At 36.5% G+C, this 26752-nt stretch overlaps 1 protein-coding gene across 2 annotated transcripts in view; it reads right to left on the reverse strand.

The window, feature by feature from the left end:
* MTFR1 (mitochondrial fission regulator 1) overlaps window positions 1–26752 on the reverse strand; it is a 63976-nt gene that overhangs the window by 17115 nt on the left and 20109 nt on the right. The window contains exons 2-5 of one of the 2 annotated variants that reach the window (XM_045789016.2): window positions 23633–23709; window positions 18134–18276; window positions 11767–11865; window positions 2594–2709 (exon numbers count right to left, since the gene is read on the reverse strand). In XM_045789016.2, the coding sequence (XP_045644972.1) occupies window positions 2594–2709; window positions 11767–11865; window positions 18134–18199 (281 nt within the window). In that variant the 5' untranslated portion in view covers window positions 18200–18276; window positions 23633–23709. The remainder of the gene's footprint in view (window positions 1–2593; window positions 2710–11766; window positions 11866–18133; window positions 18277–23632; window positions 23710–26752) is intronic. The other variant, XM_045789015.2, reaches the window with a different exon arrangement.

Consider the following 26752-nt stretch of genomic DNA (forward strand, 5'->3'; position numbering starts at 1 on the left):
TTGTAGAAATGAAGTGGTTTCTGTCTTTAACCAGTGAAGATTTCAGACAGAAAATAAAAAGCATGGAAATACCAATTTACCATCTTCATTTTTTTCAAACACATAATGTTTTCTTATTTCAGACCTTGTTTATGATTTGCCAAAGCAATGGAAATAGACTGTTTCTCTCAATAAGCTAACATTTTGTTTCTTTTCATTTGTCTTAACCTAACTTGCAATCTGAACTAAAAAGGAAAGTAACTTTCCACAGGAACTAAATATTCTTTATGGTAGTTTACTCTTTATACTGTGTAATGGCCTGTGCTGTATAGAAGATGGTGTCTGGGAGGGAAAATTTCCCACCACTCCTCCTCGTTTTTTTGGTTGGTCTAATAACTAAAGGACAGATTTAAAAGAGAGAGAAAGAGAGAAAGAGGAAACCTGCGGACTCTCACACTAGGCCCAGAGTTCTTACACTGACAGCAAAAGCATGATCCGTAAAAGAAAAAAAATTGGTAAATTGGACATTAGCAAAATTAAAAGCTTTTGCTTTGTGAAAGACTGTTAAATAGATGAAAAGACAAGCTTTCACTTGTCCCATTATATGTGGGAGAAAGGTTTACAAACTACATATCTGACAAGGACTCATATCTAAAATACATAAAGAACTCTTGAAAAAAACTCCAATTAGAAAATGGGCACGAGACATGAAGAGAACACTTTATCCAAAAGGATAATAAAGATGGCAAATAAGCTCTTGAAAAGATGTTCAGTATCATTAGCCATTAAGGGAACACAGATTAAAACCACAATGAAGTATCACTACACAACTACTAGACTGGCAAGAAAAAAGAATGACAACGCCAAAGATTGGTGGGGATGCATGTGGATAAACCCTACGTTACTAGCAGGAATGTTACAGCCACTCCGGAAAATAGTTCGTCAGTTTCTTAAAACATAAACATGCAACTATCTCCCGACTGAGATGACCCACCAACTGCACTCACAGGCATTCATCCCAGAGAAATAAAAATTTATGTTCACTCAAAATCCGGTTCACAAACGGTCATAGCAACTTTATTCATAATAGCCAAAAACTGGAATCAATCCAGATGTCCATCAACCAGTACATGGTTGAATAAACTGTGGTCCACCCATACCAAGGAATACTACTCAGCCCTAAAAAGGAAAAAAAAAAAAAACCAAACTACTGATATACATAACAATCTGGACAAATCACTAGAGAATTATGCTTGGTGAAAAAAGCCTGTCCCAGAAGGCTGCATACTATATGATTCAATTTATATAACATTCTTGAAAAGACAAAATTATGAAAATGGAGAACAGGTTTAAGTGGCTGCCATCGATTGAGGAGGGGTTGGAGAGGGAAGGGGAGTGAGTGTGGCTAAAAGAAAACAACTTGAGGGATAAGTGGGATACATAAATGTTCAAAATCTTGACTTTTATCCATGTCAACATCCTGCTCATGATATTGTACCAGTTTTGTTGGATGTTGCCACTGGAAAAAACTGGGTAAAGAGTACAGGAAATGTTTCTGTATTACTTCTTACAACTGTACATGCAGAATCTATTATTATCTCAAAATAAAAAGTTTAAAAAAATAAAATGAACATCTTTAAAAAGAAAGGCTGTTTACCTGGTAAACCTGCAATACCTGGTCTGTGTTCAACTACTACTGTGTCCTCACTTCTACTTGTCATTCCAATCAAATTCTTTCTTTGCTCTTGGATTACTTGATTCTTATTTTATCCAGCTAATACCACTCAAATGCAATTATTCTTGCTAAAGTCAATGATAATCTTCCAACTGCAGAACAAAATTGAAACTTGCTCGTTTTTTAATTTACCTAGCCTAGTGTTTGACACACTGATAATTAGTTTAGTCCCTTCCATGAAACCTCTGCTGGTCGTCCTTCCTCGGCTTGAGCACCGTCTCCTCCGAGAGGCCTGGCCGAACCTCTCTAGAGCATCCCACAGTGGCCTTCTGTGTTTACTTATTAACTTTATAGTACTGATTTCCTTTTTAATCTCCTCTAGCACAAGAAATATTCCTGGAAATCTGTGTCTTGTTGTATCTCTGTATCTTTGAGGCCTAGTAAGAATGAAGAGTTGATATGCTGCATGACTGTTTATTAGACTGAAGCATAGTCAGTAATTTATTCAGGCTCTTTCAAATAAATGGAAGCAACTAACTCTTACACATTACATCCTTTGATACAAAACTCACCTTGACACAATTTTAGGAAGCATTCTCCAGTAATTACACCAATTCCCTAATATGACTCACAGGTTCCTCTGCCCCAATAAAACCATTATAATTACTTATCTAAACATATTTATGATAGTTCCTCTTAGTTTCATACTAAACTTCAGAAGGGCAGGCAATTCTATGATTCATAAAGACTTAAGACACAGTTAAAGGTCTCTAGGAACTTTGTAAATACTTAGTCTTTAAAATGAACAGAAAATAAGACTTGAGAAAAATAACTGGCTTAGTTACCAGAGATCAAATTACTAAAAGGAAATACTGCAAATGCATCACCTTTTAAAATAATAAATAGTGCATCCCAGTTCTGATAGCCTTCCAGACTAACCTTCGTCTTGTTGAACATTCTCCTTCTTCTTTGGCTACCCATCCAACATCAGCAAAAGACACCACTGCATCCTCTCCTGGATGGCTTGGGCTCCATTCTGTTGTAGGGCTGGTAAGCTGTAAGTTATAAGGAAAGTTCTTTGGCACCAAGATGTTAGAATAAAACTTATTTAATCACCTAAAGGAAAATCATCAGCTCTGGTGTTACAATCACATGGACAGTTTCTAACATTTACATTGAAGGTCCCTGCGAAAGGGACCATTAGTTATGTCACACTGTTGCCTAGTAATGTATGACAATCTCTGAATTATAATTTGACTTTATTCAATTTTTATTTTACAGGTCAAATGAGACTGGCTTTAAAAACTCTGTCAAATAAATAAATAAAATCTTTAAAAAATGTATTATTCCCATCCATTATTAAAAACAGAATAATGTATTAATATTCCCATAACATTGTAATAGGGAGATTCCAAATAGGTTACATGGAGATCCTTAAACAAAAAGGTTCCCAAATCCTATGGAAGCTCTCAGAATATTTAATGGGTTGTTTTGTAAAAGTGAAAGATCAAAAAGGTAAAACCTGAGTGGTACCTTCTCAAGGTGCTCGAGTTTATGAAGATCAATCTAAATGTAACTGTTCTAGAAAAATAAAATCTTATCACAATACAGTTCTAGTTTGTAGGAAGTGAGGTATATTAAAACAAATAAAATTAAGTTTTGACCTCAAGACTTCTTCCTTTCCCACAGAAGTTACAAAATTGCAGTTTTCTTCCTAGAAATTTCTATTTATAAAAAGAAGCAAAATGATACTTTTCTAAAAATACTTTAAAATATAAAAGTTAACCCATTTTGTGGCAGCTTTTCAGAGTATTTTATAACATAATTAAAGACTAAACAATGTATCTCAATTTTACATTTGTAATACTTCCCATATAAAACATGAAAGGTTGCTTTCTACATAAACTTAAAAAAAAACACACCAAAATTTTCCATGGATTTAGTTTATAATAAGAACTGATCATATGTAATCACTGAAATAATACCATGTCTAAAACATGTGCCCAATGAGATGAAAACATTAATGCTACTGTCAAAAACCAATCTAGAACTGATATCTGTACCATTTCTAATGGACATCCTGCCCCACAAAACAAAGTCACCTTAGTATTTAAGTCATGTATCTACCTAACAGTACTTTATGCCATTAAAACAAACAACAAAAAACACCTAAAAAGTCCCTGAGGAAACCAAACTCATCCAAAAGACAAAATAAAAGTGAAAAATAGTAACACTGATTTTTTTTTAAAAGGCATTTCAGTTGCTGCTGAAATGTGCACTGAATAACAAGCATGGAATGGGAAGGACAATTCACTTAGTAAAATACCAGCTAAGGTGACATCAGTGCAGGCAAGGGGGCTGATGGCATGGAATTGTTGGAAGTACGATCTAGATGCCACTACTGACATGCATGGATGACCGAGGGGAAGTTTGAAAAAGACAAAGCCAACTTACTGAAAGTTCCAGCAAGGTCCTGTCCTACCATAGCTATTGTTAGTAGGGGGGAAAAAATACAATGAAGAGAATAGAAAGAATTTTTTTTTTCAAAGTCAAGGGCATTTTAAAATTTTAAAGTAAAATTAGTGCTTACGGATTTGTAAGTATCCAAATTCCTTTCAGAAAGTATGAAAAACTTCTCATCCAGAGCAAAAATTCAGTAGTAGCATATTTTTACTGACTATAAGAAGTATAATTCAACATCTGATACAATTATCCAGAATTCTATTTCAAGAATTTTACTATAGTAACTTTAGATAATTTTAAATATTCTGATAATGTAAAACTGTACCAAGAAAATTAATTTAATAAAATGCATGAAAGAAAAATACTAAGCTTGTATAAAAGTTGAAATATCTAGAATAAAATATTAGAAGAGCTAACTTTGTCCTAAAGTGACTTTTCATAAAATAAACACAGTTATTAGGAACCATGATTCTCTCAGTTTCTTGCCAAAAAGGGTGTAATAGTAAATAGACTCAGTCTATTTTACCAGCATTTGTTTATATATAGCCCAATGCAAAACATGTATTCTTAAAAGCAGCACAGCAAAACAATAATCTCTAGCTTTTACTTACAGATTTAATTAGTTCTTTTTCTACCAATTCCTACCATAGTAAGAAAAACTGAAAGCGAATTTCTGTATTTTAATATAATGACATACAATAAGCCAAGCAGTGTATCTGTGTAAACAACACTAAATCCAGTATTCTAGCCAAGACTCAGCCACTCATGTTTCTGAGTAGTATGGTCACTTTTTAAAAACTGAGCATTTAGGGGCACCTGGGTAGCTCAGTCAGTTAAGCCTGACTCTTAATTTCAGCTCAAGTCATGATATCAGGGTCGTGAGATCAAGCCCTGCATTAGGCTCCGTGCTGAGTGTCGAGCCTGCTTAAGATTTTCACTCTCCCTCTCTCACTGTCCCTCACCTCCCCCCATGCTCTTGCTCTCTCTCTCTCTCAAAATAAATAAAAACTGAGCATTTATTAAAGCTTTCTATTCATGATGCTTAGAACAGGGAAGAGTAGGAAGAGAAGGTGAGGAGGGAACAGGGACAGATGAGACCAGAAAGACAGAGGGAGGGAAATGTGTCTATCTGTCAAAATAACCCAAGAAGGTAAGTAACAGGATCCCCATGGAGAAACTAGTCTTTAAGAAGTCAATTACTGATTCACTTGGTTAAGCATCTGACTCTTGATTTCTGCTCAAGTCATGATCTCAGGGTCATGAGACCAAGCCCCCCCTTGGACTCTGCACTGAGCGTGGAACCTGTTTGGGATTCTCTCTCTTTCTTTCCCTCTCTCTCTCTCTCTTTCTCCCCCTCCCTTCCCCCCCCGCCCCTCCCCACCCCCCTCACATGCATTCGAGTGCTAACAAGAAAAAAGAAGTCATCAATTACTGAGAATGAGTAAAACATCACAAACATTCATTATTATTTACAGAGTTAGGCTTCAAATCATTGAACCACATTACCAAATTTATAAAACGTTAACATTATATCTGAATTTCGTTACTCTTAACAGCCATTTTAGAGCTAAAAATAACCAAATGAACATCACATAGAGTTTGATATCACATGCTAGCATATTCCAGAATATCAAAGAGTAACTGAAAAAAATTGTTAAGTTTAAACAGTTATTTTTAGAATTAATCCAGGTACTTAACCTTCAGATGCCTCAGACACCAAAGACCATACACAGTCCCACCACACTAGTTCTTGACAGGTCCTTCTCTTAGTTCTTCAAACAATAACTTTTTTTTTTTTTAAAGATTTTATTTATTTATTTGACAGAGATAGAGACAGCCAGTGAGAGAGGGAACACAAGCAGGGGGAGTGGGAGAGGAAGAAGCAGGCTCATAGCGGAGGAGCCTGATGTGGGGCTCGATCCCGGAACGCCAGGATCACACCCTGAACCGAAGGCAGACGCTTAACCGCTGTGCCACCCAGGCGCCCCTCAAACAATAACTTCTTTCTTGCCTTAGAAGCTCTGCACATATTCTCTCTTCCCCCAACTCCACCCCTCTCCCCAACTAAGCAGACTGGCTCTTTCTAATCTTTACCTGTCATTCCTCCAGATGGGCCTTCCCAGACAGACCACCACTATTATCCTCCCCCAGGCTATACTACTTTTTCCTTCACAGCATTGAATACAAATTGTAATTATATGCATATTAGAATATTTACTTATTAAGTATCTCTCCCACTGAATCATATCCCAATAAGGGTAGAGATAACATCTTTTTGGTCTATCCCTAATCAAAAGCCCCTAGAATAACGTACAGATTTCAAGTTTATTTGCTAAATAAAGATGGGCTGTGACAAGTAGCTATTTTAGTTACAGATTTCATCGTGGTATGTGAACTTAAGTAAGAATTTCATTCATTACCTATTTGGTTACAGAACATTCCCTCCACCACCAGTTCCACAACTCCTAGCAATCTAAGAAAACAGGCTGGCGCAGGGTTTCCACAGGGAAAAAAAAGTGGCCCAGGTTAATTTCCCCAGAGGTCTGCCAGTTACAAAGCTGAAGTCAAACTTTTATACCCCACTGCCAAGTGGCCCACCCCACTTTTTCTGGTAATATTCAAGATCACCTTTTTTTTTTTTTTTGCCTAAAGTTTTTCAAAAGTAATAAGCTGCTTTTTGTTCCATTTTTTCTTTAACTCATACAATTTAAAATTTATAAAAATGCATCCCCAAAGTGCTTTTGTGATTACTTTTATAACTGTCAGTGGGTAATTATATGTTACTGCTTTAAGGAAAACTTTAGCAAAATACTAAAATACAATCTGTGCCTTAAGTCTTTAACCTCAGCTGCGTAAGAAGCTCCTCGAGAGGTAAAAAACAAATGTATGAAATTCGGTTTTAGTGAGTCCTGAGCGGGACCTGTCTTTTTTAAAAGCTCTGTGTTTCCATAAGGAGGGTGGGCATATAAAAACTACCCAGCAAGACGGGGCCTGAGCATGTGTATTTTATTTCTGAAAGTTCCTGGTGATTTAAATATGCATGCGGTGTTGAGAACCACAGCAAATTAAAACCTCTGCACCCCATTCCTCCCAATCTCCCAACGCTCACTGCTTTTGCAAGTTCCTCCATGATCTCAATTTTCTTTTGGTTTCGTGAAACTGGAATAAGTACCAGGAGAAAAACAAGAACCTACTCTCTCAGTTTGTCTTAATCTTGGGTTCCTACCTCCAAGGGGTCTATCATATCCAAATACAAAAAATGCTTGTGGCCAGAAGTATGTAATTGCAACTCAAGGTTGAAATGCACATATCTAAAAAAGGGCCAACGAAAGTTCATTTTTCTTCAATTAAAGTAAATCTGAAGGGTCTACTACAAAATAAAAAGATTCTGCACAGCAAAGGAAACAAACAAAACTAAAAGGCAACCTACTGAATGAGAGAAAATATTTGCAAATCACATGTTCAATAAAGGGTTAGTATCCAAAATATATAAAGAATTGATACAACTCAAAACCCAAAAAACAAATAATCTGATTAAAAATGGGCAGAAGACATGGACAGATAGTCCTCCAAAGAAGACATGCGAATAGCCAATAGACACATGCAAAGATGCTCAACATCACTCATCATCAGGAAAATGCAAATCAAGATTATAATGAGGTATCACCTCATACCTGTCAGAATGGCTAAAACCAAAAACACAAGAAAACACATCCACAAGTAAGGATGTGGAGAAAAAGGAACGCTCCTATACTGTTGGTGGGAATGCAAACTAGTGTAGCCACTCTGGAAAACAGTGTGGAGGTTCTTTGAAAAGCTAAAAAATAGAACTACCCTACAATCCAGAAATCACACTACTGGGTATTTACCCCCAAAAAATGCAAAATCATTAATTCAACAGCATACATGCACCCTGATGTTTTTGGCAGCATTATTTACAACAGCCAAATTATGGAAGCAGCCCAAGTGGCCACCAACAGATGAATAGATAAAGAAGAGCTCACACACACACACACACACACACGCACGCACGCACGCACGAACATGACTCAACCATAAAAGAGTGAAATCCTGCCATTTGCAAAGACAAGGATGGAGCTAGAGAGTAAGTACAATGCTAAGTGAAATAAGTCAGTCAGAGAAAGACAGATACAATATGATCTCTCTCATGTGGAATTTAGGAAACAAAACAAACAAACGAAGGGGAAAAAAAGAGACAAACCAAGAAATAGACTCTTAACTACAGAGAACAAACTGATGGGTACCAGAGAGGAGGCGGGAGGGGGCATGGGTGAAGTAGGTGATGGGGATAAAGAATACACTTACCCTGATGAGCACTGAGTAGTGTACAGAATTTTTGAATCACTATATTGTATACCCGAAACTAATATAACGCTGTATGTTAACTATACTGGAATTAAAATAAAAAATTTAATTAAAAAAAGTAAATATGAAAGGTCTAGAGATCCTATTTTGAGTATAAAGTGGCCAACTCATTTCTAGCACTCACGAAATGAAGTATGGGAAAAAGCTATGGGGGTTATAGGCAAGTCTTTTTCAAATAACACAGCAAAGAACCACTGAGTGCTTTTACATGCTTTTTTTACACTTATAACCTTATTGCATTCCTAGCCCAATATTCACTGGGTCCATTAACTGAATGAAGGTGTAGATAAATATTTTGGTCTGTGTTCTGATTTCTGATTCTGTAAATCCAATTTGTAAAATCAGGGAGTTGAATTACCTGAATAGCAAGTAAGTTCATTTGCTATTCAACTGTAAGGTGGCAATAATAACAAAATCACCACCACTAGCACACTTCTACTGTACACTAATTATGTACCAGTTATTATACTCAGGGTTTAAAATGGATTATTTTGCGGGGTGCCTGGGTGGCTCAGTCGTTAAGTGTCTGCCTTTGGCCCAGGGCATTATCCTGGCGTTCTGGGATCGAGCCCCACATCAGGCTCCTCCACTGGGAGCCTGCTTCTCCCTCTCCCACTCCCCCTGCTTGTGTTCCCTCTCTCGCTGGCTGTCTCTCTCTGTCAAATAAGTAAACAAAATCTTTAAAAAAAAAAAAAGGATTATTTTGCCTAACCCTCACAACAGTAAGTAGTGGGCCCATCTTGCCTATCATTATTTGTCTCCAGATATATGGACCAGCTGATAGTGAAAAGATGGTGTGATCTATAAGGAACCATACTGAAGCTTAAGATTTCAGAGGTAAAAACTGTTTTGAGGGTGACAGAGTCGAGGTGTTGCCTAGGAGTGTGGGCAATAGAAAAGAAATAGAAGCGAAAGCCAACAGGAATAGAAGTAAAGAATATAAAATGCCAAGTTTCAGATAAATCCTCTAAAAGTCTGAAATTACACAGAACATTGGAGGGACTGGTTTTGACTACCTAACTCTTGCTTCTGACATCACCCAAGAATGCCCTATTTGCAAGTTTAAGCCATTTTGACTTTTGTCTCCTGAATATGTCCCCATAATGGTGTCTACTCTCCCTGGGTCCAGCTGTGGTTTCCCAGTTCCAGACTTTCCATACAATTGATTCATGTTAGACTCCCAGGTAGTCCAAATACATTCCATATCAATCAAATCCCTAAATGAGTCAGAAAAAATAGCAAAAATGCATTTTTAACTTTATTACTCTAAATTGCATGTTTTTAAAAATTCCACATTTCTTACTTTTCTGAGAGGTGTAGTTAAAATACAACAGAAGATACAGCAGATTTAAAATATCTTACCAGCAGATAAAGCATTCATTTTAATATTGATCTCGGGGATGCCTGAGTGGCTCAGTGGGTTGGGCATCTGCCTTTGGCTCAGGTCATGATCCCAGGGTCCTGGGATCAAGTCCCGCATTGGGCTCCCTACTCAGCGGGGAGTCTGCTTCACCCTCTGCCTGCCGCTCCCACTGCTTGTGCACGCACGCTCTCTCTCCGGCAAATAAATAAAACATCTTAAAAAATATTGATCTTGAATTTGAAAAGACTCAGTATGCTATAAAATCACCTGGAAATAAAAATCTCACTATAAACAAATGTCTTCTATCTTCCACTACATTCTCAAGTAGGTCACCAATCTTTCTCTTACCTTATCCCGCTCTCCTATGTTTATCCACTTTTATTCAAATGCAGCTCCCTCACTAAATCTAATAGTCTTAATTCTGCTCATACCTTTTTAAGTGACTAATAACACAGAGAAAAATAATCTAAGAAATTGTACTTGGCTCTAGTATTTCAGCCCACTGACTGTCAAGGGATATTTGGATTGTTACTAAAAAATTCTAGATTATCTCCATGTCCTTCTATACACCTCTAGCTATATGAACACAAATGCTCTGCCAAGCTGTCCTGCAACTAGGCTAAGCAGATACATAAATAGATGAAAAGAAAATTTTAATGGAACTGAGCAATCAGAAAAAAGTTAACAAGCCTTAGTTAACACAGTACTTATTTGAAGGAAGCTGGCAAATGAAGCAATCAGCAATTTGTCTCTAATTGAACTCAATTCTCATGCTTGAGAGTTACCACCACAGAGTTCTTCATTTTCATTATTTTTTAAAGCCTATAGTTTGATAAAAAATTACTTCTTGGAAACTTCCAATCTGTCACTTTCTAGATTGATGCATAAAGGTTTTGCCAGTGAATTTGCAAGCAGGATTATGAGCACAATAATTAACAACCTTGTTAGTCAACCTGAACAAATGCTAATTTCAACCACTTACTTAGTAACAGATTTTTACCTCTATCTACCAGGAGTGCTGATTTATGAGTAAAACATACTATCAAATAAGCTTGCAGGGGTACTTCTGAGCTTTTGAATTACAAGTTAAATACATCTTCAACATTTCATATGCTAATCTATTATTTAAAATTGGTATAGATATCTGCACTTTACATTCTTAAATGTTGAACTGAAAGATTCTGCAGTGTTACTGTTGCAGAGAATTACTGAAAAACAAGAACATGTCTAACACTATTACAACAATAAGGAACAAAGCCCAAATCCAGAAAATAACAATTTATCTCCAAGCAAAGAACAGAGTTGCTCCCAATTTGGTGCTATAAGAGAATCCTAAGACCTGTGCATGTAAAAGTATTCCCAAGTCAGCGTTTCACTATCATCTCATTCAGAGAACCAGTACTACTTCTTTGGCTTGACACTGCCGTTGCCAAGGCAATGGTTCCTACAATTAATGCTAAGCTTTAAACCAAGGGTGGAGAAAGCAATTTAGGAGGCATCCACAGAGATACCTAAAACTAAACTAGGGGAACAGAATGGCTGTCCAAAGGAGAAGGTATAATAAAGAAAACAATGGTGGTACCTGAAGCTTCCTAAAGTAACATAGGGCCACGTTCAAGGTCACCTGGGAATTAGCAACTGCTTGGCTTATTATATGCTTCTATAAAGATGTAGTCTATGTATTCTTAAGAAAGATAAATGTCTTAAAGAGCATTAAAAAGCTTGAATAATCACTTCACAGAGGAAGTAAAATGAGGAAGACTTGACTGGTTTTATTGTCTTTTATTGACAGTAGCATCAATAAAAGGAAAGGTTCAAAAATATTTTAAAGCTGTCTTGCCTATTTATATTTCTGATGTACCTATTAATATAAAATTTCAAAATATATAAAATACAGTACCTGAAACTGAACTCTTGGGCACTGGATCAGAGATAAATTGGAACCAATTTTTCTCACAATACTTCGAGATGAACCATATGGCTTCCCAGACCAAAGTACCTGAGGAAGTAGGAAAAACCAAAAGTTTAATTACAAGAGTGATAAAGGTTTGTAGTTTGTTACTACAAAGCGCTGAACAATTAATTACACAACATGTTGACACGTTAATTACAGGATCAGAATGCTCTGCATGTTATGGGGAAAGAGCTAATATTTCTCAATTAGAAGTTGAAGAATATATATAGCTGGTTATGATTAACACATTAAGTTTAATGTAAGACAGTATATACAAAATAGAAGAATAATTTGCAATTGAACAATAACATATTTGGAGTAAAAAACTGCATTTTCATTAGGTTTTCATACTATTCTGCAAAGGAAACACTATTTTTACCTCCTCTGCCGTATTTTTAGCTTTAGAATTTTATATAGACACGAATTTTTTTAAACTGTAAGCTACTTTTGTTATAATGGACTTTTCCAAACAAACCCAAATCAGTACAAAGTTCAGAATGTGAATTTGTACCATTCAGGGTGCTTCACTTTTTTTGCTACACAAGAACGTCTGGTCAAGGGTAAGCATGGGCCAAAATCCAATAGCACTGCATCTTCTTGTGAGGCCTTGTCCTAGGGTAAAGGCATCTTTGCCTAATTTATACAAAGGTACTAAATGGGCTTGTAGTGACCATAATTAGCAGAATTTCTCAGACAAAATACACACAGGACATTATGCTATGCTTTCCACAAAAACAAACCCCCAAAGCAAAAAGCAAACAAAAAAAACACACGTAGAATGTTAAATCATTATAAAGTACCTTGAAACTTCTCCCCAAGAATATGATTTTTCCTTAAAGAGAAAAACTATCCATCTGTTTTGAGTGCTACACTTGAAAGCCTGGACAGAGAGGCAGAGAGGTGGTATGCTATGAAAAGCAATTTAAAAAGGAGAGAATAAGAATGATATGACCATTATACTTAATTCATTAAATTTTACATTCAATTATATCCTAAAACTAAATAAGTAATACCAAATCAGCTGGCACGTATTCTGAGCAATAGACATTGACCCCTTTTTAAAGTCACTCCATGGCCATTCTAATTTAAAGAACGGAATTACCCTAACATATGCAGTATGAACAAGGAATAAATGTTATTGTAAACAGCAGTGGTTCCAACACATAACCCAAATTCGACGTTTAAACTGTTCTAAAAGCATGCACAACTTGTAAAATGAGCATAGAAGTAACCTGACTTCTTAGATTTTAGCAACCCAATCCATTTAGAGATAACAGCAGGACTCAAGTGGGGATCATGAGGATATGTATATAATACCTCTGGTATATGCCTCAGCTTTTATATAACTCACCATTAATGTGTTCAAAGTTTCACTGACTATTACCTGGGAGAGTCCAGAAAGTACTATAACCTACACTGACTACTACAGCCAATAAAAACTGCAACTCTTGCTTTAGAAATAAAAATTAAAAAGATGGTACAGAGTGGAAAATAGGTTAGCAGGAAGATAAGAAGACACTGATTTTGAAATACAAATATTAAACAAAGAATATTAAGAGGCAAAGCTACAGTGAAGCTTAGAAGAGAATTACCTGTAATTCAGGAATGCAAATCATTCACACCAATGATCACAGGATTATCACACAACTAATGTTAAAAACACATGAGGGGGTGCCTGGGTGGCTCACTCGTTAAGCGTCTGCCTTCGGCTCAGGTCATGATCCCAGCGTTCTGGGATTGAGCCCCACATTGGGCTCCCTGCTGAGCGGGAAGCCTGCTTCTCCCTCTCCCACTCCCCCTGCTTGTGTTCCCTCACTCACTGCCTCTCTCTCTGTCAAATAAATAAAATCGTAAAAAAAAAAAAAAAAAAAAAACCACATGAGGACTGAGAGAAGAAAAACATCTGACTAGACAAAAATGGGAACCATCACAGTTTTACAAATTCAACATAAGAGGCTAAGAAAAAATAAGAATATGGGCAAGTAATTCTAAAACAGACAGTATTTAAGCAAACTCTACCTTATACATGTTCATAGGTCTTAATCTTTTAAAAAGAAACCCAGAGGGCAATAGCATCTATACCATTTCTTCTCCTCTTGAATCCTGTATTCAGTCAAAGTCAAAACTCTGCTATGATGTAGACGTGTAGTGGAACACCATGCGTCACCATGCAATGTGACAATTAGAGAGTCTAAAGTGAACCTCCCATCCCTCCAGTATGCAAAGATCTTAACCGGAGAGGAGGACCAAAAACTCACAAAGAAAAATTTGGAAAGGATTTGCCAAGGTCAGGAACTAACGTTTCTGCCAACTTCAGCATTCCTTGCTATGCATGCTTCAGGGCTAAGTTTCAACTATTATCTTCCCATCTGCTTAACAGCAAAAGGAAAGAATACCAGGTGACTTCTACAAGAGCAAGTGACCAAAGATTTCAGCTTTTACTTTTAAGGACTAAGTAGGTAGACTATTATACAAAGTTTTAAAGGAATTAAAAACAGATTGCTTTATGTGATTTTTTTTCAAGTATATACAGCAGACTAACGATGTTTTTCTGTTACTTGTGACCTGCACAGCACTTAACACCAAGAAATATCAAGAAAGGTCTATGTAAAGCTAATGACTAGACAATTTAGAAAGAAGAGTCAGTCACAACCTTTACTTGACTATAAGAAAATGTGAGGGTAAAGAGCAGCTAACTTCCAGGAACTCTAAAACTAGGTCCTACTTTATTTTTTCTATTCAGCCCTCATGGAGTGGGAGAAATTGTAAATGGCTGTGAAGAAATAATGAACAGATGGTACTGAAAAGTCACCATCTGTGCACTGGGAGACTGTAAGGCCCAAGTATATCTCCTACCCTAACTGGTGGCTGAACCGTTGTCTTGTCAGTATACAGAAGAAGGGAAGACTTCCTCTAAAGATAAACTGTCATTAATATTTTTTTCAGATGTTGGAGGGCAGAGAGAAAACTGTCGTTGCTAGACAATCGGATTTTGTTAAGAAATAATTCAGTTCCACTAGAAAATAATTAAGTAACTATTATTTAATTATTAAACAGAAAAACTCTGCTTTGCTTTACAATGACTACTGACTGACAAATGATCTAATAATGAATGTGTGCATGTGTGTTTGCATGTCTGTGTCTAGTAATGACAGTCCATAACATTTAGAAACAGTGTTTGAAAGTGATGACAGCAAGGAGGAGGATGACAACAAGAAAGCAATTTGTTCTTTTTTAACATTGTGAAATGCTATTGTAGAAGTGTTGAAGTGTGAGCCTGGAATCTGAAGCTATCATCTGTCTCATCATGATGACTATACTCAAGTTTCATGTGGTAATTCATCTGTTATAGACCAGTTTAATCTAAATTACTATTTCAGAGGTACCATTTAGCAGGAAAAAGTACAAATTTAATTCTAAATGAATATCTTTTTATCAAGCTATTTCATATTAATGCAAGGGTCTTTATTCTGGTCCACATATTCCTGAAATTACATGCAAAATTCTGGGTTTATGTGATATTTTTCTAGAAGAAAGTCCATAGCATTAATCAAAATTTCAAGGAGTCTATTACACAACAAAAAAATCCTTAACTCCAAGGGAGCCAGGGGAAAATTCAAAGTGTGTGTTGGGGAGAGGGGGTAGAGATAGGAAGATGAAACTCTGTAACAATTTCGAAATCCCCAATTAAAGACAACACTTCCCTCAGTTCTCTTCTTCCTTACTCTGAACTCTTAGCCACACTGACATTCTTCCTCCAAAGCACAAAAGGAAAAAAAAGTTACAATTCTTAAGTATTATTGGAAATATATTACTAATACAAATAAGTTATTTGCTCTGTGGTTATACCTGTAAAACAAAGTGCTGTTTTACTGAGCATACATAATTTAGCCAAAAGAACTGGATATAGTAAACCAATCAGTGACAGCTATTACAGCAGTGCTGATGTGTACAGTAAATACAAAGAGCTAAGCATCAACAGCTGTTCTAACGGCAAAAACAAAACCCTAATCTCAAAGCTGCACTTTTTCTTTTTAAGCAGATAAAACATGTAAAAGATGAAGGCAGTTTCTACTCCGACTATTTTCAAACAGTCTCAAGTTCACTATCAAAGAAATGAACGTACTTATTATCAAATAATCAAAAATACGTACTTATTACTGAAAAGAAGCTAAGAAGTTTCATTTTCATATGTCCAAAAGTAAAATCTTGGTAGACTATACCTTTTTACACTTAGGCAGAACACTAAGATCTTAGAAACCAAATAATTCCAAAGTATCAAATTGCTTTATGTTAAAAGAAAACGTATATCTATATAGATTTTCAGTTAACTGATGACAGTTGATGATTATATGAGGGAGTTGGGGTGGCTCAGTTGGGTAAGCTTCGGCCTTTGGCTCAGATCATGATCTCAGGGTCCTAAGATATGGGAGAGAGCCCGCATCGGGCATTGGGGCTCTCTGCTCAGTGGGGAGCCTGCTTCTCCCTCTCGCTCTGCCTGACGCTCCCCCTGCTTGTGCTCTGTCAAATAAATAAAATCTTTGAAAAGGAATAAAAAAGTTGATGATTATGTTAAAAATAATCTTTTCAGTTGCTACGAATAGGAAGGCCTTAACTGTGATGACAATAGAGGGAGTAAGTTAATGCTCTGTTACCTGGTCCATTTTTTGATGAAAGGCATGCATTTTACCACTCAAAATGAACAAAGCTAAGTTAAATGAACAAGCTAAATAAAGTGTGTTATCTGTTCCTGAAACAAAATTCTGCCCTTCGGTCTCAATGAGCATTAGTCACATTCGCCTGACTTCGGGCGGGGATGGGGAAAAAGACAGAGCAAAACCTTAGAAAATTAACCATTACTGACTGTAGCTATACTACATACAAGCCACTGCACTAGGTGTTTCACAGTCACTTAATCCACAGGCTAACTCTGCAGTAGTTCTTCTTATCTATAATTTGTGGATGAAGAAAGTAACTGAAAGAGACCAATTTCAGACCAGGAGTTGTCTGAATCCAGGATCTACGATCTTTTCACTAAATTATACTTCTTTTTCCATTATATTTTTTTAAAGTAATCTCTATGCCCAACATGGGGCTCAAACTCATGACCCTGAGATCAAGAATTGCATGCTCTTCTGACTGCACCAACCAGGCACCCCTCTCCTAAACTGTATTTCTTACTAAAATTGGAAAGAAGTAAGAATCGTAAATTGCAAAGCTTGTCATTTTGGGAATTACAAATAACAAAAGCTTCCCATTTTTCTGGAAGCAACAGAAATTATTTTACTGTCCGTACTAAAATGTTAATCTACTCTATGTAGCCAAATGAAGGTAAATAACAAATGAGAAAGGTGCATAAGCTGCATTAAGTAAAATTCAAAACATAGGAAAATGTAACTGAAAAAGATGAAAATACTATTAACTTCGGAAACATTTTCTTATTGCTTATCCTCAAGCTAATAATCTCAAAATTATGCAGCTATTAAAAAAGATAATTTTATTCGGTTCTTTGCTTTTTACCTCCAAAGAAAACAGAAGTAACTTTGGGAGGCTGGGAGATTCAAAGTTTGACTTTCTCTTAACAAGACATGAAAAGACACAAAATAAAAACAAGCATAAAAGTAGTACATTAAAAAGTATACCCATATTCAAAATATATATATATATATATACACATATACACCGATATTCAAATTATGCAACCTGCCCGTATCATAAAATTGAATTCCACATTACTAATGCAAAATATTGAATGTGAAAATGAAAAACAAATATTCCACAAAACATGACTGGCACAACTGTTGCTCTAATAACTTTACACTGGATATTAAAATTATATATCAGTAGAAAATACCTCAAATAATATCAATATCAGAACATCTTTGGCATAGAACATTATACTAATTTTTTCTTCATATCCATAGTTATGTTTTCAGAAGACATGACTTACCTTTTACCTTAAAAAGTTGTGACAAACCACGTTATAACAACATTCAATAAGTTCTACAACATTCAGAGTTGCCAAGTGCTAGTCAAACATATTTTATCCAATGATTTCTATATATATATTTCTTTCCTCACTATTATCAAGTGCATTGCTTTTAAGAGTCACACGAATATTAGTACATTTTCAGAGTAACCCAAAATGTTACTCCCGTACTTAGGATGCCAGGTAAAGATTCACTTCTATGACTTAAATAAACATACTGAATTTAAAATGTTGGTCATATATAGATTCATTTCACTTTCTCAGAAAAAAAATCCTTAAAACATATACATGTCTGGATTTAAAAAATTAATTTGGAGCACTCACCGATTGCATGCTTACTCCAACCTGTTGAAAAACCATCCTAATTAGGCGCTTAATCCAGCCAAGCATTTAGATGGCAAAGTGTCTCCAAATTTGCATTTCAAGTACTTCAGGCATACATAGCAGCACATGGTCCAATAAGCACACTAAAATTTTAAAATGCAAATACTAAAATGAAATAATTGTTATTTAGAATCTTTACTGTGTGCAACATGTCTCACAAAGTCTAGTCCAAAACATTTTAAAACTTCGTGTGTACTTAAGAGGAAACAATTTTCCTTGTGATCAGTTTTGAATAAACTAACAGTACAACATTTTTTTAACTATTTTTTTTCCAGCCGGGGTTTTAGTTGGAAGCAATAAAAACCCACTGTGACTAATTTAAATGAACATGTTTTTATGAAAAGATATCTAGCAGATAACAATCTTAAAAGAATCTGATGTACAGGCTAAGGAAAGACATTAAAATTGGGGCAGAACTGGTCCTGGGAAGACACCACTGCAACTGCTACTGCCACCCCTGACACAACAGCCTGCCAGTTCCCACTTTTTTGCCTCACTGGCTCCTAAGTTGCTGTCCATACTGGTGGCATTTGCTTGGCCAATCTACCTGCCTACAGTTACAAGCAGATTCTGACTCCCACCAAACATCATAAAGGAATTCCAGAAATATGGAACAGGAATTCAGATGCTAGAAGGTCAAAAAAGAAAAGTCCTTCCACAGTATTGGCACTATAACCCCTGCCTCTCACCTCCTTCCCCATCAATATACTACACATCTGAAAAAATTAAACTGTTAACTCATCATACAGCATAACCCAGTTTACTGAAAGTGTTGGTCTCCAATGAAACAAGGAGTTTGAACAAAACTATGTCATTTTGCTGCTTCCTCATCAAGGCAGTCTTGATTAAAAACAAAACTGCTGGGGCCCCTGGGTGCTCAGTCGTTAAGCGTCTGCCTTTGGCTCAGGGCGTGATCCCGGCGTTCTGGGATCGAGCCCCACATCAGGCTCTTCTGCTGGGAGCCTGCTTCTTCCTCTCCCACTCCCCCTGTCTGTGTTCCCTCTTTCGCTGGCTGTCTCTCTCTCTGTTAAATGAATAAATAAAATCTTTAAAAAACAAAAAACAAAAACAAAACTGCTGAACAAAAACAGTGTACTCAGTGATATATCTGATTTACATTCTGATGCAAGCTCATCCCATTAAGGACCAGAAACAAAGGACTCTATGGTCTACACTTTAGGAATTTCATGAACAACTGGGGGAGATAAAGGGCGCCACAAATATACCAGACACTGGGTGAAACATGAACTGAAAAAAGTATGTAACAATTCTAAGCACTGACAGGAATATATAACTTATTGATAACTGTGAAATGGCCATGACTAGAACTTCGGTGAGACAGACAGATATATTTTAGTGTTACCACCATCTATTATTGCTTGTAAGAATGTATACTGAGAGTTAATGGGAAGAAAAATAGCAAAGGTCCAAAAATAATGTAAAAGCTGTAAATGATGGACAAAAAAACTAGCTGGGGGAAAAAAAGGATGGTTTTACGTAGGATTTGAAAACCTATCACTTTTTTTTTTAAAACGTGATGTAACTTACACAGAAAAGTATATCAATTTTACATGTCGAGGTTGATGAATTTTATATATGTACAGACCTGGGTAACCACCACCCAAATCAAGACATAAAACATTTCCAAAACCCCAAAAGCTCCCTGTCAAACTACTGTTCTAACTTTTACGAACATTTATTAGGTTTGACCACTGTATATACTCTTTGGTGTTTGACTTCTTTCACTTAACGATGTCTGACATTAATCCGCATCATTTGTGAATCATAGTTCTTTATCATTGTTGTGTATTAGTAGTTCACTGTATTTCTATACCACAATTTACTTACGCAATTTACTGTTCATGAACATTTAGGTTGTTTCCATCTTTTATCTATTACAAATAAAGTTGCTAAAACAATTCTTGCACATAGCACAGTAAGGTACACATAACAACTCCTTTCCCTTGAGTATATGCCCAGGAGTAAAACTGCTAGATTACACGATATATATACAGTTTCCAACTTACAAATGGTTCAACTTATGATTTTTTGATTTTACAATGGTTTGAAAGCAAATACACATTTAGTAGAAACCATACTTCAAATTTTGTATTTTGATCTTTTCCTGGGCTTTTGATATGTGGCAGGTACTCTCACGTGATTCTGGGCAACATCAGTGACTGCAGCTCCCAGTCAGCCATGTGATCACGAGGGTAAACAACCAATAGACTAACAACAATCCTGTACCCATACAACCATTCTGTTTTTCACTTTTAGAACAGAATCCAGTACATTACAGGAGATATTCAACACTTTACTATAAAATAGGCTTTGTGTTAGAACATTTTGCCCAACTGTACACTAACGTGTTCTGAGCACATTTAAGATAGGCTAGGCTAACATGTTCAGCAAGTCAGGTGTATTAAATGAACTTTAGACTTACGGTATCTTGAATTTACAATGGGTTTATTGGGACATAGCTCCATCATCAGCCCAGGAAGATCTGTACAGACAGCTACATAGCTACATCTTTAGTAGAAACTAACATCTTTCTGTAGCTTTTTGTACCAATTACACTCCTGTAAGCAAGTCAATGACAGAGATCCAGTTGTTCTACAATCTGTCAATACCAGGTACTGCCATTATATTTTAGCCATTCTAGTGGGTTCTTTACATGTTTCGGGGACATTTGGGTATCTTCTTCACCAAAGTGTCTTTTGCTTATTTTTTTTTAAATGGATAGCTTTTTTTTAAATATTTTAAAATTATTTTTGACAGCAGGGCACCCTGAGTGGCTCAGTCGGTTGGGTGTCAGACTCTTGATTTCGGTTCAAGTCATGATCTCAGGAAGTGAGATCGAGCCCCGAGTAGGAGTCCTTTCCGGGTGTGGAACCTGCTTGGGATTCTCTCTCTCCCTCTGCCCTCCCCCTCCTCATGCTCACACACACTCTCTCTCTCTATACACACACACACACACACATATTTATGTAAATATATATGTATTTATATAAATATAAAATTATTTCTGTCAGGAAGAGATGTTTTGCAATCTGAGCTGAAGATTAGAGTGCACAGGCTTAGATAAAGGAGATGAAATCTAAGAGTGAATGACTAAGAAAAGAAGCCAGGACAGAAACGTCAGGAAATACTTGAGGAACTAGCAGAAAAAAATAAAAACCCCTGGGGAAAAAGATCAAAGGGTAGCAGAAAAAAGAAGTGTTGTCATGAAAGGGAAAAAAAGGAAATTTCAAGAAAGGAAACAGTCCTTGTTAAACAGAAAAACACAAAAAAGAGGTCACATAGTCAGGTGTGGTAGCCTCCTAGTGCCAACCTCTCCTCCAAGCTTCTCCATGGGCTCTCTAAAACCTTCCTTAAAGGTAAATGTCCCCTCCCTCCCTGAACTGAAACGGGGCTCTCCCTTTACAATGCAGCCTCAAAGCCTTCTCAAAGCGTTCCTGCTTGCTTATTCTCTCACACGTTCTATCAAAGCTGTTCCAATCAGTAACTTCTCTAACCTCTTTTAAAAACTGTTTCTCAAAGGTAAAACTAAAGGGACAAAAAAACAGATCAGTGGTCACCAGGGGCTGAGGTGGAAGGAAAGGTTAATTAACAAAGGAGCACAATGGAAGTTTTGAGAACATGGTATTGTGGTGGTTTCATGACAATGCTCAAAGAAACGTTTGCCAAACAGACTGAATTCTGCTGTACACAAATTAATCCCTCGTTTTTTTAAAAAAAGAAACCCTTTCCTTTGGAAGCACGGCTTTACCTACCACCTTCTGCTGCTTATAAAGGCTGACTCAAGGACACTTAAGTCATTCCCTATCCTTTAGCTAGGATTCTAGAAAAGTCGTCTTCTCTATTCCAAGTCCTTCCCTAAGTTGAATTCCATGTTTTGGCCCCATCAGCCGTAGTAAATCATAAATATCTCATATTTGCCAGTGCTAGGTGATTTTAATACTCACAGAAATGATGCTCCCAACCGAGTACTGTATTAAGTCCATTCATATAAAGATCCCAAACAGGTAAAATTAAAAGTAAGCTAATCGTAGATTAGGGATTTTTTTTTCCACGTTTTGTTTTGTTTTGTTTTACTGTTGGAGATGGGTGGGTACTGACTGGTAGGAGGCCTGAGAAGGATTTCTGAAGGTGCTGGCGATACTCTATCTCTAACACAGAGAGATACTTAGGTGTGTTTATTCTATGAAACTGTAGGAGAATTGACAATACTCAATCTTTAGCCCTCCATTTTGTTCACGTCCACTTGCTCAATGACCTGTCTTGCAGTTATATGTTCCTGGCTCCTTGGAGATTAATATACATACCTTAGAAATACCCACTAAGGAGGCTTGCTTTGGCCTCCCATGAGCCTGTTAGAGATAACAGTCTTTCCTTCTCCTGAAGCACAGAGGGTGCCCCAAAGTTAGCTGTCAAGTAAGTGCCTGCAAGCGTTCTGATCTCAATACAATACCCCCCTGCATGCACCCTCACTCTATAATATCTAGACTAAGATCTGGAGAATAGCTACACAGATGTACAGATTGTCACCCAACTGATACTGTAAGTTACCCTGAATAAAACTCTGGGTAAACTGTATAGAGTTTTCGTCTGTGTTTTTCAGTCTTAAGTGCCTTCTCAGTTTGGAGGATACTTTACAGTCTCTTCCCTCCACCTTCCAACAGAAACTTATCAAGATATACCCTTACATACTTTTCTTAATGTAAGTTATGCTTCAAATAAAAGCCTTAAAAACATGCACTGCCTTTGACCAAGTTATACCAACTTTCAGGAATTTCTCTCACAGGAATAAAAGCATTATACATGAAAATACATGTATAAAGATATTGTCTACAGTGCTTTTTCTACTCACAAAACTGAGATCGACTTTAAATGTTTGTCAATAAAACTGTTTACTAAATTACAGTATACTCTTATTAGAAAATATTATGCATCTATTAAGTGACGGTCCAGATGGTAATCACACCTGTGGTGAACACAGCACAATGTATACACTTGTTGAATCATTTTGTTGTATACCTGAAACTAATGTAACATTGTGTGTCAACTCTTCTCAAATGTTTTAAAAAGTGATAGTCTATGTAATGACTTGACAGCATATACATGATACAGGAAGAATATGTTAATTATGATTTCATTTCTATAAAAAACAAAAATCCTCAAGTTTTTATTTACAGAAAGATAACACACAGAACTCTTAAAACTGGCCAGAGAAGGTAGAAGTGAACTTTTCTTTGTATAGTTTGCTTTTCATTTAAAAACAAAATCTGTACAAAAACAAAAAAACAAAAAACAAAAAACCCCCATATATTTCACCTTCCAGATTTCCTTTAGATACTCTTCTGCCCTACTTTGTCCACACTGAGCCCTTCAGTCTCTTCTCCCCTGCAATTTTCATCAACCCAATCAATCCCTTCTTACCTTTAATCTCTTCTACCCCATGCAGCCAAAAATCACTTGAACCACTGTTTGTCAGTATTTTCAACTCCTTGTTCTGGCTTATAGAAGAAAGAGAACTTGATTAATCCAGCAGGCTACATGTCCTAGAATTGGGCTGTAGAAAAATTATTAAGCCTCACATTTTGATGTTGCTACAAATGTTCTACCTCTGGTCTCAAAAGGGCCCTCACCGCTGTCTAGCATCCTAGGAAAATATTTTCTGACTCTTGTCCCCTTCCATTCTCCAAGAAGCTTTTTCAAGCATTCTCCATGCTACCCAAATCTCTCCAACCCTTCCTCCATCATTTCTCAGCAGATGACCAAGCATACTACTTCAAATAACAGAGAAGTCATTCGACAGGAACTCCCTCAACATCCTGCCACTCCACATACCACACACTTACCTACGCACCTATTCTATCCCCCATGCTCTCCTGTCCCTCCTTCCAACTAAGTGCTCAGGATTATACCCCCTCAACTCACAGGCCTCATTAAATCCGCTCCACTCAGTATACATAAATTCTTTCTTGTCCATGTCAACTTCAATCAACATGCCAACTTCCGGTTTCTCCCATCTGTTCCCAAACCAAAGAAATCCAGAACCCAGCTCCTTCATTTTCCTCCTAAATCTGCTGCTCATGTGTTCCCTACCTCAGAAAATGGCACCCATATTGTCAGTTATTTCTTCTTTCTCTTTCATTTTCTACAACTGATATCTATGTTTCCTCCTAAATATATCAGATTCCATTTCCACTGCTATTCTATTCCAATCCATTACAGCTATTCTAAGCCTTTACTATTGTAATCACCCCCCACCAATTTTGCTCTCCCCTTTCTATCCATTCTCAGTACTGAAATAAGTCCTTTATGATCTGGTCTCTGTACTTTCCTATCCTCTGTATCTTTCACACTCTACTCTTTAATCCAGTCATACAGGTAATTCTAGAAATTCAACAGGCTCTCTGCACTTTTCTTTTATCCAGTATTCTACCTCCCTACAGCACCTCTATATCAAGCCAGCTCCTATGCATCCTTTATTTCAGCTTAGCTATTACCTCCTCCAAGAGGTTTTTCCTGATCAACCAGAAATACAGCCCTCCTGTATATATTCTCCTGAACTGCACATTACAACAATGTATCTAAACTGCTTATCTCCTCCACAGCAAAACTTAAGAGCAAAACTCTTATTCATCACAGTGACCCCAGCACTTAGCACAGTATATGGAAATGTAATAGTTGCTAAGTTAAGATTAGAATATTAAATGAAGGGCATCTAAGCCCTAAGCCAGTGCCTTTTCGACACTATCTCAATTGTAAACAGATATCTGAGAAGAATTTACTTATAACTAAACTACATAATTTCAGACAAACCATCCTCCCATGAGGCCAAATAAATGACAAAATATAAAAATCATCTATTTGAAAGCATCAGAGAACTATCAAGGCAGAGAAGTATAACCAGGCCAAGAGATAGTTTCTTGAAAAAAAACAACAATAAAAAGGACTCACCTCTAAGGAGATTTACTGAGGAAAAAGAGAAGACATTTATAACCTGTATCAGGAATGAAACTGGGGATATCACTACAGATCACAGAGGCATTAAGAAAATAATAGAAGGGGGGCACCTGGCTGGGTCAGTCACTCAAAGCATGTGACTCTTGATCTTGGGGTTGTAAGTCTGAGCCCCATGTTGGATACAGAGATTACTTAAAAATCTTAAAAAAAAGAAAAGAGAAGAATAAAAGGCAAACCAAAGTTATAGTGCCAGAAGTTACAACAATGGTTACCTATGGATGGGGGCGGATAATAGCTGGAAGAGAGCATAAAGGAGCTTCCTACAGTGCAAACAACTTTCTATTTCTTAATGTGGATGGTGATTACATGGATGTTTGGCTTGTGATAACTTACTGAGTTATATAGCCATGTTTGTTACATTTTTTGTGTTACATTTTTTGTGTGCTATACTTCAAGATAAAAAAAAGCTTAAAAAAAGATGGCTAAGAATCAGATTGCATTTTGTTTTCTAGGTTCTGTATGAATACTTCAGGAATTTTATGATAATGGTATAAGCTTGAAGTCTAATCTACTTTGACACAGACTATAAGAAACAGCAAACTATTTTGGGGAGGGGAAACAGGTAGTGGACAAGGCAGTAGAAGAGAAAAAAATCAGGACTAAATGAAAACAGGTAAACCTGAAAACAAACTTTCTCTTCCCTCCACAAATACTATGAAAATATACAGTAGCGTATAGTTAGACCAATTAAAGTTGACAGCAACCAAAGATAACATAAAATAATACTGCTTTCAACAAAAGCAACATGTTTTTGAGATAGTTATAATAAAAACAGTTTATTAGCAATAAATAGTTTCACAGTAACCCTGTTAGCAGTAATAACAACGTTGTCATTAAATTTAAAATGCCAAAAACTGGGGTGCCTGGGTGGCTCAGGTAGTTAAAGTGTCTGCCTTTGGCTCAGGTTCATGATCCCAGGGTATGGGGGTACAGGGAATGAGCCCCACATCGGGCTCTCTGCTCAGCAGAGAGCCTGCTTCTCCCTCTCCTTCCGCCTGCCACCCCTCCCCCACCTCCGGCTTGTGCTGTCAAATAAATAAAATCTTTAAAAATAAAAATTAAAAATTAAAATAAAATCAAATCCCAAAACTTTAAAAGTTACAACAGTACACTGGAGCTTATTTTTATAAGATCTTTGGGAACTATTCAAGGAAAATGGCCATTTAATTATCTTTACAATATGAGAGAAGAGTATGACCATTTTACAGAAGGGGTGGAGGAGTCTAAAAGGATTAACAGAACGTTTTTATTCACTTGGCTAATTTTTTAGAATAAGATTTCCTGTTCTCAGAATACTAAAAGATTAGATAAACCTATCAATGTATCCCAAATGACAATCTACATTCTAGTGCCAAACAATGATGCAAAAGAAAAATGGTCCTTATGGACCATGGAATTAAAAAACAAAAACAAAAACCTTTTCAATTTAAAGTTACTACCCTTTGAGAATATATCCTTCTTACATTTTGGTGTAAAAGTACTTTTCTTTTAGGATATGGGGACAGTAGATGGATGTTACATGATTTT

This window comes from Ursus americanus, chromosome 9 (assembly GCF_024610735.1).
Source record: "Ursus americanus isolate L20-20 chromosome 9, mUrsAme1.1.p, whole genome shotgun sequence".
Lineage (NCBI taxonomy): Eukaryota > Metazoa > Chordata > Mammalia > Carnivora > Ursidae > Ursus > Ursus americanus.